Here is a 13,479-nt window from a genome sequence, read left to right on the forward strand (position 1 = left end):
TTTTTTTTTATTTCTGAGGCAGAGTCTCACTATTTATATTCATCACTAAATATCCTGGAACTCACTGTATAGACCAATTCACAGAAATCCTCTTGCCTCCGAGCACTGAGATTAAAGCTATGTGTCACTACACCTGGCCAGAGTTTCTAAAAACTAAATCAAACAGCAAATAGGACATTAGAAGAAGCCGTGGAAACAGAAGTCTAAGTTGTTGGTAAACCATGAAAAGGATGAGGGAAAGAAGTAATGGATGTGAGCTGTTCTGCTTCACAGGCTGACCTATACCTGGGGCTTTAGCTAATAAGTTGGCCTAGGACCCATCATTTCACAGACAGAGTCAGAGATCTGGAGTGCTGATCCAGCAGAACTTAAGGAAGAGCCAGGACAAGCACAAGGACAGTCCTGGAAAGCCACCCACTTTATTTCTCTGGGGTCCAGGATTGATTGTGATGAAGTAATAAGAGGTTCCTTTTAAAGCTCAGGGAAGAATAGAGAGAGTACATCAAGATCAGAATAAGCAGTTAATGTGTACCTGGTATGCAATAAACAGGAGGTAACTCAGCCAGACTGGCAACAGAAAGGGAGGGAGGGAGGGCTGGGTTGGGTCACATAGGGCCTTGTTGGCTCCACAAATGTTCCTGTAAGCCAAGAATTCCTGCTGTCTGCTGCAGGGGTGTGGGTCTCCTGAGCGGAGTGTCAGAGCTATTTCCACTACAACTCTCTGGGGAGAGCTAGTTGTAGCTTGGGTTATTTATAGGTCATCTGAAGTCATTCTTTCTCTAGAGATGGCAGTGTTTGTTCAGTACCATGTCCTTAGCTTCTCCCACAAACTGATTACTGAGAATCTGCTCCAGAGATGTTCTCCTAGACTGCCGAAAGAGTGGCACAGAGGAACTCAGGGGGTTAAGAAGAGGGAAAGGTACAAGGCTGGAGAGGTCAGGGTTGCAAAGGCAGGGTCGCCTTAAAGGAAGTTGTGGTGGGGCTCAGGGGTCAGTGGTAGAGTAGGTAGAGTACTCTGCATGTATGAGCATTGAGTTTAACCCCAGTACTAAATACATACACACATACAAATAAATAAAGACACACATACAAAGGAAAAAAAAAAAAACCTTGTGCACTCAACAAATGTGTAGGTCAGATAATATTCCAAATGGAAGAAAAAAGAAAATATAAGCAGAGACTGAAAGGGGTTCTTCAAGCTTGCTAGGTCCAACTTGCATGTGACACATCTACAAAGGTACACTGCATAGCAGCACCAGGAGCAGGGAGGCAGAAAGTGGGCCACATCGTATTTTTGATGGGCAGATGCTAAACAGTGAAGTCTCATGTAAGCTAAGCTCACATTGTACCGCTGAGATACATATGATCCCAGCCAGGTCACAGACTTCTTGTGCCAGGGAGTTTGGTTATGATCTTTTGGTCAATGAAAACTAGTGTATGTAAACTTCAGTAGCTGTCCTGGGCTTCCTTCATTTGGCAAGACTAGTGTTGGGACTTGGTAACTGTATACCAAGGAACAGGGAAGCCAGTGGCTTGATAGTCTGTCCTTCTTCAGTCCACTACAGTTAGAGTTACTTGTTTGCTTGCTTGTTTGTTTGACTCTCTTGGGACTCACTCTGTAGACTAGGTTAGCACTGAACTCACAGAGATCCACCTGCCTCTGCCTCCCAAGTGCTGGGACTAAAGGCATGAGCCTCTACTGCCTGCCTACAATATAGTAAGCTTTAAGAGATAGGATTTCTGTTTATTCACAGAAGCATCTTTGATACTTAAGACCAAGCTTAGTACTTAGAAAACAGGGATGCTGCCCGGAGAGCTGTCGCCTCAGCAGTTAAATATGTACTGCCTCTGCGGAGGACTTGAATACAGTTCCCTGCACACATGTCAGATGGTTTACAATCACCTGTAACTCCAGTTCCAAGGGAAGCAACACCCTCTTTTGGCCTTCACAGGCACCTGCACTCACCCCTTCCCATATATATGTAGTTAAAAATAAGTCTTTAATAAAGTTCAGTGGTGGGGCTGGTGAGATGGCTCAGCGGGTAAGAGCAACGTCTGCTCTTCCAAAGGTCATAAGTTCAAATCCCAGCAACCACATGGTGGCTCACAACCACCCATAATGAAATCTGATGCCCTCTTCTGGTGTGTCTGAAGACAGCTACAGTGTACTCATTTATAATAATAAATAAATCTTAAAAAAAAAAAATTTACCTGCCGGGCAGTGGTGGTGCACGCCTTTAGTCCCAGCACTTGGGAGGCAGAGACAGGTGGATTTCTAAGTTCAAGGTCAGCCTGGTCTACAGAATAAGTTCCAGGACAGCCAGAGCTATACAGAGAAACCCTGTCTCAAAAAAAAAAAAAAAATCAAAATAAAATAAAATAAAGGTCAGTGGTGGCACCCCTTTAATCCCAGCACTTAGGAGGCAAAGGCAGGTGGATCTCTGTGAGTTCTAGGCCAGCCTGGTCTTCAGAGCAGTTCTAGAACTGCCACGGCTATACAGAGAAACCCTGTCTTGGGGGGAAAAAACAAAAAAACAAAAAACTTAAAAAAAAATTGTGCTTTGGAAATTCAGCACTTGGAAAGTAGAAGGTGGGGAGGATCAAAGTCATCCTTAGATACATACCATGTACTAGGCCAACCTAGGCTCTATCAAAAAATAAGAAAAAGTGGTTTTGTCTGGGCATGGTGGCTCATACCTTTATCCCTAACCCCCTAGTTAAAAAGATCTCTGTGAGGGCTTGTGAGATGGCTCAGCAGGTAAGAGCACTGACTGCTCTTCCAAAGGTCCTGAGTTCAAATCCCAGCAACCACATAGTGGCTTACAACCACCCGTAATGAGATCTGACACCCTCTACAGTGTACTTATTTATAATAATAAATAAATCTTTGAGTGACCAGAGCCAGCAGGGTTGACCAGAGTGAGCAGAGATCCTAAAAGTCAACTCCTAACAACCAGATGAAAGCTCACAACCATCTGTACAGCTACAGTGTGTACTCATATACATAAAATAAGTAAATAAATCTTAAAAAAAAAAAAAAAAACAAGATCTGGAAGTCACCCTGGTCTACACTTCAAGTTCTAGGCCAGCCAAAGCTACATAGTAAGACTCTGTCCTGACAAACATGGGTTTCTTCAGCTGCTAGGGCAGTCCTGCCTATATTAATTGGTGCCCACTGTGGGGAATGTGGAAGTTCTCCATCCACTTTCTCACACTGCCCTGGGTGCAAAGAAGAATGCTGCATGCTTTCCTCAAGTCACACCGCCATAAACGTGGCTGTCCGGGGTTCATTGCCTACCTCCAGCTTCTCCACTGGGGAGATGGTAGTCATCCCATGAACCTGCTACAAAAAGAAGGAGAAAAGAGATTCTGGACCATCACTCAGAAAAGTGTATGGGATCTTAAGCACACATTTATTGTTGTTGTTGAATCAAACGATGGCCATTATATACTGATGTTCTATCCCTTTCCTTGTGGAGTATGTTGCTTACAGAAATATTTAGGTAAAAAAACCAAAAAACAAAATAAAAAACTTGTTTGAAGCCTGAAATGAAACCCTCAGGGTCCAGGATTGTCTTGTCTCACTTTGGCTTCTTTTTGGAGGCGAGGGAGAAAGGGTGTATTAGAGTTCTCTAGAGCAATGGTTCTCAACCTGTGATTCATGACTTTGGCAAACCTCCAAGAAATATTTACATGACAATTAATAATAGTAGCAAAATTTAGTTATGAAGTAGCATTAAAAATAATCTTATGGTTGGGAGTCCCCACAACATGAGGAACTGTCCTAAAAGATTGCAGCATTAGGAAGGTTGAGAACACGGGTTGAGGAACAGAAAACACAGAATGAATAGATTCATTAGAATAGCTTACAGGCTGGGGTCCAGCTAGTCCACCAATAGCTGTCTACCAACAGAAGGTCCAAGAATTCAGTAGCTGTTCAGTCTGATGTCTCGGCTGATCTTCTATGTATGCCTGAGCATCTAAGTAGGCTCTAGTGCTAGTGAAGGCATGGCACGTCAGTGAGAGTAAGAGCAAGCAGGCAGAGAGGAAGCTGCTTCATTCTATGTCCTTTATACCTTTATTACAGGCTGCCAGCAGAGGATGTGGCACAGATTAGAGGTGGGTTTTCCCACTCAAAGATCTGGATTAAAGTGGGACTTCCCACTTGAAATAATTTAGGAAAAAAAAAATGTCACAGGTGTTTCTAGCCACCTGTGGTTTAGTTAATTCCAGACATAGTCGACAACCAAGAAGAATCATCACCTAGGGTCGCATTATGTACCCTGGCCACCCTGGAACTTGCTGCCTTCCCAGCGTTGAGATTAAAGGGTTGTACCATCACACCTAACCTCATCTGCTATATTAAAGCCCCCAGTTTTGACCTTGGGATCAGGCTGTGTATGGTTCACCAATATACACAGGACAAGATATTCTTGTAGGGAGACATGAGTGTTAACTCTGGCTGGCTAATCCTTCCTTCTAAGCTACCTTATTTTCTTTCCTTTGGGAACCCTAGAACTGCCTGATAAAGAGAGATGAAAACGGTTACTCTGCAGTGGTAGCTGACTTCGGCCTGGCCGAGAAGATCCCTGATGCTAGGTGAGTAACCCTAATGGACACTAAGACCACAGGCAATGGTCAGAACTAAGGGAGAATCAGGACCTGGCCACGGCTCAGGTTCACTCCTTGAATTGACTTCTCCAAGTCTATACTCACCCTTGGAAGCAACAAAACCCCACGAATCAAAAAATCCACGTATCTAATTATAGTCGGGCATGGTGGCACACACCTGTAATCCCACTGCTTTCTGATTGTATGGTCAGACGTGGTGGCACACTCTAATCCCAATGCTTTCAAGGCAGAGGCAGAAGGATCACTGTAAATTTGAGCCCAGTAGGGGCTTTATGAGCCTGTGTCTTGACAACAAAGACTTAAAAGGGCTGGAGACATAGCCCAGTTAGTATAGTGCTTGCTTACCTCGAATGCACAAAGCCAAGTAAATACCAACACCATATAAACCAGGCATGGTGGTGCATGCCTGAAGTACCAGAACTCAGAAGGTAGAAGCTAATAGTCATCTTCCATTACGTATAGTCTAGGCTATGTGAAACCTTGGTTTTGTCTTGTTAATTCCCATTGTGCCAGGCACTGGCAAAGTTTCTTTACTTCACAGTATAGGGAGTGAGAAGCTAGCTGTGGTGGGCTCACCTTTCTGGATGGCACCTGAGGTTCTCCGAGATGAACCTTATAATGAGAAGGTAAGTATTGGAGATTTTAAGGCCTGGTTATCCTTTGTGGCCCAGGTAAGGATCAATATCATTCATGCTAGCATCTGGCAGTTACCTGGTAGGTGACTTGAATAGAATATGGGTAACATGGCCTAGACCTAGGCTGTTAAAGAGATGAGGGTGAGGCAGGGGCGGTATCCCACTCCTCACTCCAATGAGAAGGAAACTGATTACTTACCAGGCAGACGTGTTCTCTTATGGTATCATCCTCTGTGAGATCATCGCCCGCATCCAGGCTGATCCGGACTATCTTCCCCGCACAGAGGTGAGCTGCCCGCATGGAACAAACACTATAGGGATGGGTTGGCTTGACTATGGAACATTTTTATCCTTGGGGTAGAGTTGCTTGAACTACTCTATTTCTGAGGCAACTCCCAGCCTCTAAGCACGTGTGTAATTAATGACTTTTCTATTTGTGTCCCTTGTACACTTTTCCACCTTATTCATCCACAGAATTTCGGGCTGGATTACGATGCTTTCCAGCATATGGTGGGAGACTGCCCCTCAGACTTTCTGCAGCTCACCTTCAACTGCTGTAATGTGAGTGTCTTTCTTCACCTGGCTTTGGTCAGGAGCTGGATGAGTCCTTTTCATTTGGTTAGGATGTAGGGAAAGGCTACACATTTGTCTCATAAGTGGCATGCCATCATTTTCCCCAGAAGTGTAACACCAACCATATTCCTACTCTGGTCTGTACAGGCTCTCCAGAGAGCCCTGGACCAAAGATAGAAAAAAAAAAAAGGCTGTTTTCTGTTTTTCAGTCCTCAGGCTGCAGGGTAAACCTACAGCTCTCCTTGAGTGCTGACCAGCTTTGTCAGGTTTTATTTGTTGGAATAGAACACCAGCCAGTCCTAATACAAGAGAAAACTTTAGTTACCCAACCTGAATCTTAAAAGATGCCAGAAACAGACTCACACTTCATCTTTGGGTAGAGAAGTGGACTATAGGGCTCATGGGGGGTATGGATGCCTACAGATGGACCCCACACTGCGCCCATCCTTTGAGGAGATTGGGAAGACCCTAAAGGAAATTATGAGCCGCTTACAGGAAGAAGAGTTGGAGAGAGACAGGAAGCTGCAACCCACAGTTAAAGGTAAGAGACTAGATCTTGACCCCAAAGCGAGGGGTGAGACTGTGAGACATTCCCTCTAGGGAAGGTCCTGGGTTTAGAAGTAGGAGGGCAGTGGTCATGGGCAGTAAAGTACTAGGCTTTCTTACGGGTGTGACTTGTCACACTGCTTTCCTGTTTGCTCACTCATTGATGAAATGGACAACTACCTAGCTCATTTTCATCAAGAAAAGTATGTAATAAAATACTGCTTATATTGCCTGAGAGTAACCCAAGCTTACTGTTCTTCAGGACTGTTGGAGAAAGTGCCTGGAGGGAAGCGACTGAGTTCACTCGACGACAAGATTCCCCATAAGTCTCCACGTCCAAGACGTACTATCTGGCTGTCTCGAAGCCAGTCAGACATTTTTTCTCATAAGCCCCCACGTACAGTCAGTGTCTTGGACCCCTATTACCAGCCACGAGATGGTGCTACACATACCCCAAAAGTCAACCCTTTCAGTGCACGCCAAGACCTGAAGGGCGGGAAGATCAAATTCTTTGACCTACCCAGCAAATCTGTTATTTCCCTTGTATTTGACCTGGATGCACCAGGGCCTGGAACTACACCTCTGGCTGACTGTCAGGAGCCTTTGGCCATGTCTTCCAGACGGTGGCGGTCTTTGCCTGGTTCACCCGAGTTCTTGCATCAGGCTTGTCCATTTATGGGCTGTGAAGAATCACTACCTGATGGGCTTCCACCACGACTCAGTAGTCTCAAGTACAGGGTAAGAGAGATCCCACCATTCCGGACATCTGCCCTATCAGCTGCTTCAGGCCACGAGGCCATGGATTGCTCTAACCCCCAAGAAGAAAACGGTTTTGGACCCAGGCCTAAGGGGACCAGCCTATGCACTGGGGCTGCCTCTGAGGAGATGGAAGTGGAAGAAGAAAGGCCACGAAGAGCTTCTGTCCACTTCTCTATCTCTGGAATAAGCTTGCAAACCCAGGGAGAGCAGGACGGGTGAGATGGGGGCAGGACTAGTCCCTGCCTGCAATCTGAGGGCCAATCTAATTCTAAGCCTCTGAAATTCAGCAAGGAGCATGGACCACAGTGCACGTCCTAGACAGGACCAAAAATCTTAGTTCTAGGCTGGGCTGGCAGGTACCGTGTACCAGTTCCTCACCTACTCCAAATCTCTCGTGCCGATTCTGGGGCATCTAAGCTCCAGGATGGAAGCTGGAGTTGACTAGGAGGCCGTGAGGGGCACGGCTGGTTCTCAGACGTGAAGACTGGGATGCTTCTTGCCAGTGTGTCTAAGACACTTGAATAATTGCTGTTTGCACTCACTGTATGGTCAGACCACATCACTACATCTCTATGCAAGGGGGAGACGAGGCAATGTGGTGGTCAAGGATCTTTTAGCTAACCTATTCAAAGACTTCTCCAGTTGATTAATCTATTTTCATATTTATAAAGGAGTCTTAATGTTTTGCCTCAAGACTTTCAACCTTGGCGTTGGGAGTGGGGCTGGTTTTGTAGGCCCTAGGGCCTGCGCTGTGTATGTGTCAGCAGGGGACACAACCCGTTAGCTAATGGTTGGACTTGGACTGATTTCCTTCCCTCCTGCAGCTGGGGCTTTGGGAGCAGTCTGTCCTTACGGAGCCGCAATAAGAAATAACCAAAGAATGAACTTGGTCAAATATTTTCATAATTCATTTCTGTTGATTTTTTTTAAAAAAACTTTTCCCAAAACACTTTCAGATTAAAAAAATAATAAAGTTAATGTTGCAGGTGCTAGTTAGCCTTATTTGTACCCTTGTACCCAGGCCTCTGAGTGTCCGACAGGGCCTGCTTGACAGCTCTGTAGCAGTTAAATGTGACATACATAAGACTAAAGACTCAAATGACTTCTTTTTGAAATATGACTTTGCTCTATAGCTCTGGGTGACTTAGAATTCACTATGTAGGCCGTGAACTTGTAACAGTCCTTCTGCCTTAGCCTTTAGGTTCCTGGGATGACAAACATGAGCTACTACACCCTGCCACTCTTAGCTTCTCTCCCTGGGCCTAGTTACCAGGCAGATATTGGAGTCAGCTGCTGCCCCAAGCCAGCTTCATTTTCTGTTTGTGGGCTTTGGATGGATGGGAAAACTGGCTCTTGGCCACTGTGAGGGGTACAGTTTTGCCACTTAGATATACCTTGTTGTGACATTTGGGAAGCCAAGGTTCAGAGCTGCAGAGTTGAAGTCCCTGGCTCAGGCCCACATAGGCCATCACATAACCTGTCATAAAGGCATCAAAACCAGCACGATGCAGTCCATCCCCAGGCAGGGGATTAGTGCTGGCTTGGCTCACCGGCAGCTCTGAGGGGGCCACATCAGCTGTTTCAGCACTTGTCCTCCTATGTGCTATCTCCAAGCTACCTGTATGGCCTTGCCGGGAGCCAAGCTGATCCCCAGCGTCACCTTCTGCCACTTTCTGTTCCATTTTCTCAGCTTTGAGGCTATCTTCACAGACCTGTTTTGTGGGAGGACCACCTTCAGCTTCCTCAAGGGTCTGTGTCCCTGGTTGGCTCTGCAAAGCCCTCTTCCGCTTGTCCTTACGTCGCTGCCACCGCCGCCGCCGCTTATCCTCTGCCACAGCCTCATCGGTGTCAATTATAAGGTCAATATCATGTGACTGAGGACACTCTGGTCCTAGAGGACACCAGCCATAGGCCTGGAGGTTGGAAAGAGTGTTAGGAAGGGGCTCCATACATCAGAACCGCCCCCCCCCCAGAAACAGATATATACTCTCACCGAGAACTTGTCACAGATGCCAGTGGTATAAGAACGACGGCAGGTCACAGGGGACATACAGCAGCGGTAGTCAATGTGGCCTCTCATGCTAGATGGATAGCTGCAGAATTCCAGGGCAAGATGTGGGCTGCCAACTGCCTGCTGCCTCCCGTTCTCCCGCTCACTGCAACAGCGCAAGAAGGCATTGCTCCACTAGCATTTAAGCTGCACGAGAACAGGGGGGTTCTGTTTTGTTCACTGCTGACTCTTCCGCACCTAAGAACAGTGCCTGGCAGGTGGCAGGTACCAGATAAAGACCTGAATGATTAGGCTCATGCCAGGTCCCACCCCTTCCCATCAACCACGCCCTCACCATTTCCTGAAAGCATATTCTAAGTAGGAAGCTACAAATCGGGCTTCGAACTCCGCGGCGTATTTAGTGTCATAGATTCCTGCTGGGAACATCTCACACAGGTCAGCAGTGAAGGTCCCCAAGTTCTCAGGCAAGTGAGCGTAGAAATTCTGGTACAGGAACACCAAGTCTATCAGGCCGTTATGTAGCACCAGGGGCCGCCGGGCCCGAATTAGTTCGAGGAACAGTGTCCGTACTGACTGGCTCTGGCTCTCATCTCCCTAGGTGGAAGGGAAAGGGTCAGTGGGAAGGACACAATGCCCAGTCAGCACCCTGTGCAGCACACTTAAGCAGGAAAGTACTTCATTATCTAACCCCAAGCTACCCTTCCTCAAGGTCTCGTTTCCCCAGCCTTGTCACCAATGACTCCCCGTACTCACACACAGATGTCCCTCCAGGCCTATGGAAGCAAGAAATAAACCACAGAGGACTCACACTCGAGGCTAGAGGCAGCTGGAGACCTACCTTGTCATTGCCCTTATGATAGGGGATACCCTGAGCATACTGCCGGTTGAAGTTGAAGCCATGCTGCACCAGGAACTGCACAGACTTTGGCTCTATGACGTACTCCTCCATGCACAGTAGGGTGAGATTGAACACTTGAGCCAAGTAAGAATTCTCACCCTGAAAAATAAGAGGATCCACTTTACCAAAAACTGGGAGGAAAACCTCAACGTTCTTTAAGATCTCAATTCTTATGCCCCATGACTCAGACCTGGGATGAGGGTAATTCATACCTTCTCCGGTTGCTGCTTGAAGCAGGCGAGGCCCAGGGACAGGACGGAACGGGTTCGGGCAGCATGACATACGGCCTTATAGCGTTCCTCGATGCACCTTAGAGTTGGGTTTGGGCATGGCTATGGCTGAGTTAGTTACAAAGGACCCAAACTCCCCAGGTCAGGCACCCCCTAACTTTAGGGTTGGAGATTTATATATTGGTTAGAGCTGGGATTACAGGCAAGGCTTTTACTTACTGGTTCAGCAAACTCTTCCTATCCCCAAGGCCACTCAGCTCCTATGGGTGGGTAAAGGAAGATTGGTTACCTCCACACCCATCACCAACCCCTTCACAAGCACCTGCCCCCCCTTTCTCCCACACCTCACCGTGTCCACAGCCACAAAGCTAGCTGTCTTTAAGGCTAGCAAGAGTGATGGCCATATCTCCTTGAAGTTATCACTCTGCACATCTACCACAGGAACCCGAACTACAAACTCCTTTGCAGATTGTGTGTTTTTGTTGACACCACCTGGGGATAAGGGCATCGATGGATTTAGATGTTTTCACAAGGTCCCAGTGGATCAAACACCAAGCTAGATGGTGTGAGGGGGTGCCCACTGACAACCTTACCCTAAAGATTTTGCATCTACCAGCTCTAAACACAAGCCTTGAAATGGACAGTGCCCTAAGTTTGGAAAGAGGGCATCTGTGTCTTCCAGTGCCTTTATGTGGGAATGGGAAATCACTTCTTTTTTGTATCATAATCAGGAGAAAAGTGGACTTTATCCTCCAGTCCTGTCACCCTAGAACTAGGGAGTATAAAGCTGAAGGACCTGTGTAGTTCAAGGCTAGCCTGAACTACACAGCATGCTCCTATCTCAAACACCAACACATCCCATAAAGCCACATATACATGGTGCCTCAACAGCTACCAGAGTGCTTCAAAGTTAGACCCAAGCTCCACTCACCGTGGACGACCACACTCTGCTCGTATTACCGATTGACAACCACCGGCTCCATCCAAACCACACCTCCCAACACACCCTCACTGCTCCACAATCCAACAGTTCGGGGTTTTGCAGTTGCACGCGCTGCACACTGGGAGTTGTGGTCTAAGAGAGCTGAGGCAAGCAGCAGCTACAGGCCTGTCTCCGAACTACCGAGCCCAGGCTTTTCCCTCCACAGGACCCCTTAGGCTTCTGTGGCCACCCCTGGGACGCCGCTCACCGTCAGAGGACGACGGGACTGAAGGCATACCATCGGCACTGTCTGCGGCCATGACGCCCCTCGCCAGCCTTTTGTAGGGACGCAGAAACTTCCGCTTCGTCTCCGATAGCTACGCCGATCTAGGATGGGGCGGGGTCTCGGCGTCTGAGTCCCGACGGGTCAACTTCCGTTCCGAGTGGCCCGGCGGGGTGCGGAGCGTCGGCCTTGCGCGCGCTGAGTGTCTATTGGCTGGACTTCGCACCGAGCGAGGCCACGCCCCCTGGAGCTTTTCTCCGGAGCAGCCGACCGACCGGAGACTGCGCAGGAGGTAATTTCTTCTTCCGCTTGTTGTGGCGGGAACATGAAACCTTTAAATTGCAGCAGATTGTTTCCCCTACAAAACTCAGGGTTGGCATGGGCAGTGCAGGTTGCCGGTGCTGGGTTGGGGGAAAGGATGCTTCCTGCGCTGGGCTAAAGCATGCCTAGGAGCTCGGGAGAGAGGGGTGCGCGCCGAGGAAAGGGGGCCTGAGCGTGGAGACGAGCCCAGGAAGATGAGGAAGTGAGAGGGAAGCATTCCACAGGACACTGGTAGATAAGTGATAAAACGACCAGGAACGTTTTAAAGATAATGCACACAAGTGATAATGTGCACTTGAGTTAAGGCTTTGGTAGTATGATGGCAAGGAAGAACCAAGTTGTCTGAATTTGACCCATTGTTACAGGTAGTAACAATGTCGGAAATCAGCCCCGTCCTAGGGCGTGTTCTCTGGCCCCACCAACCTAAATTTCTCCTTATTCAACTATTGGGTAGGGAAGTGTCTTTTATTAATATGCAGCATTACCTGACCTCACTGGAAAAGGTATCTGACTTTGACTCTTCGATCCCATTCATTCATGTAACAAGTTTGTATTGTGTATAATAAATATATTTGGTGCGGACTCTGAGGAAACAGAAGAGACCTCACTTAGAGGTTAAGGGAGGCGGGTCCTTTTTAAAGATGGAGTAGTGCCACATGCCTTTAATTCCAGCACTAGGAGGCAGAGCAAATATACCAGGACAGCCAGTGACTACATAGAGAAAAAAACTCTCAAAAACAACAACAACAACAAAAGGTAGGAACTCAAAGGCTGGCTTTGAACTTCTCTTAAAAAGAAAACAAGCCGGGCGGTGGTGGCGCACGCCTTTAATCCCAGCACTTGGGAGGCAGAGGCAGGTGGATTTCTGAGTTCGAGGCCAGCCTGGTCTCCAGAGTGAGCTCCCGGACAGCCAGGACTATACAGAGAAACCCTGTCTCGAAAAAACCAAAAAAAAAATAGTTTAAAAAAAAAAAAAAAAAGAAAACAAGGCTGGGTAAGGTGGTACACGACATTAATCTCATCATTCAGGAGACAGAGGCTAACCTGGCTCCATAACAGCCAGGGCTGCACATAGAAACTCTTGGACTCAAAAAACAAACACCAGGTGGGCAGTAGTGGCGCACACCTTTAATCCCAGCACTTGGGAGGCAGAGGCAGCCTGGTCTACAGAGTGAGTTCCAGGACAGCCAGAGTTACAGAGAAACCCTGTCTTGAAACAACCCCCCTCAAAACAAACAAACAAAAAACAATAACAAAACAAAAAGCAATCTCCACACCTGGAGTGCTGGGTTATAGGTGTGCACAACCACTCTGGTTTGACTTTTTAAAAAAAGATTTGATAGTATTTTTAATTACATGTATGATTTCTGTGTGGGTTTGTGTATGTGAGTGCGGGTACCCATGGAGGCAGCAGGCATTGGATCCCACCCTCCAACACAGATCTCACAGCCCTCTAATCCCCTTAGCCCTAGCCTAGAGCTGATATTACAGTTGATTTGTGAGCAATCCAGTGTGGATGCTATGATCAAAACTCACAAGAGCCTCCACTGTGCAGTCACATGGGATCTGGGATTGAACACAGGACTTCATGAATCCTAGATAGTCTCTAGATGACTCACATCTCCACTCAAAGTTGTGTATTTTTTTTTTTAACTTTTTTTTTTTTTTT

At 47.2% G+C, this 13,479-nt stretch overlaps 3 protein-coding genes across 7 annotated transcripts in view; 2 read left to right on the forward strand and 1 right to left on the reverse strand.

The window, feature by feature from the left end:
- Tesk2 (testis associated actin remodelling kinase 2) overlaps positions 1 to 8,133 on the forward strand; it is a 94,159-nt gene extending 86,026 nt beyond the window's left edge. Inside the window, exons 6-11 of the mRNA XM_031378311.1 lie at positions 4,517 to 4,599; positions 5,174 to 5,258; positions 5,470 to 5,553; positions 5,742 to 5,828; positions 6,264 to 6,381; positions 6,649 to 8,133. Of these exons, the coding sequence (XP_031234171.1) occupies positions 4,517 to 4,599; positions 5,174 to 5,258; positions 5,470 to 5,553; positions 5,742 to 5,828; positions 6,264 to 6,381; positions 6,649 to 7,364 (1,173 nt within the window). The 3' untranslated portion in view covers positions 7,365 to 8,133. The remainder of the gene's footprint in view (positions 1 to 4,516; positions 4,600 to 5,173; positions 5,259 to 5,469; positions 5,554 to 5,741; positions 5,829 to 6,263; positions 6,382 to 6,648) is intronic.
- On the reverse strand, positions 8,035 to 11,653 carry Toe1 (target of EGR1, exonuclease). 3 transcript variants are annotated; one of them, XM_031378317.1, is made up of 8 exons: positions 11,505 to 11,653; positions 10,634 to 10,776; positions 10,504 to 10,544; positions 10,267 to 10,363; positions 9,995 to 10,153; positions 9,491 to 9,750; positions 9,139 to 9,301; positions 8,035 to 9,058 (listed from the first exon to the last, which is right to left on the reverse strand). In XM_031378317.1, the coding sequence occupies exons 1-8, from the start codon at positions 11,524 to 11,526 to the stop codon at positions 8,432 to 8,434; spliced, it is 1,512 nt and encodes a 503-aa protein (XP_031234177.1). In that variant the 5' UTR covers positions 11,527 to 11,653; the 3' UTR covers positions 8,035 to 8,431. The 3 variants fall into 3 exon arrangements, with proteins under 3 accessions (XP_031234177.1, XP_031234176.1, XP_031234178.1); XM_031378316.1 differs by having other exon boundaries at positions 11,475 to 11,653; XM_031378318.1 differs by lacking the exon at positions 10,634 to 10,776 and having other exon boundaries at positions 11,475 to 11,620.
- The window catches only part of Mutyh (mutY DNA glycosylase), a 13,450-nt gene continuing 11,610 nt past the window's right edge, over positions 11,640 to 13,479 (forward strand). The window contains exon 1 of one of the 3 annotated variants that reach the window (XR_004121021.1): positions 11,640 to 11,781. The gene's annotated coding sequence lies outside the window, so the exon portion shown is untranslated. The remainder of the gene's footprint in view (positions 11,782 to 13,479) is intronic. The other 2 variants (XM_031378312.1, XM_031378313.1) reach the window with 2 other exon arrangements.

The sequence above is a fragment of the Mastomys coucha genome, unplaced genomic scaffold (assembly GCF_008632895.1).
Source record: "Mastomys coucha isolate ucsf_1 unplaced genomic scaffold, UCSF_Mcou_1 pScaffold18, whole genome shotgun sequence".
In the NCBI taxonomy this organism is placed as follows: domain Eukaryota; kingdom Metazoa; phylum Chordata; class Mammalia; order Rodentia; family Muridae; genus Mastomys; species Mastomys coucha.

Bases quoted from the DNA above. Each gene is read 5' to 3' on its own strand.
- Toe1 (XM_031378316.1), bottom strand. From the start codon at position 11,526: ATGGCCGCAGACAGTGCCGATGGTATGCCTTCAGTCCCGTCGTCCTCT. The intron at 10,777-11,474 runs GTGAGCGGCGTC...CCTTATCCCCAG, and splicing joins AGTCCCGTCGTCCTCTGACG to GTGGTGTCAACAAAAACACA. The intron at 9,302-9,490 runs GTGAGGGCGTGG...GCGCTGTTGCAG, and splicing joins GAATATGCTTTCAGGAAATG to TGAGCGGGAGAACGGGAGGC.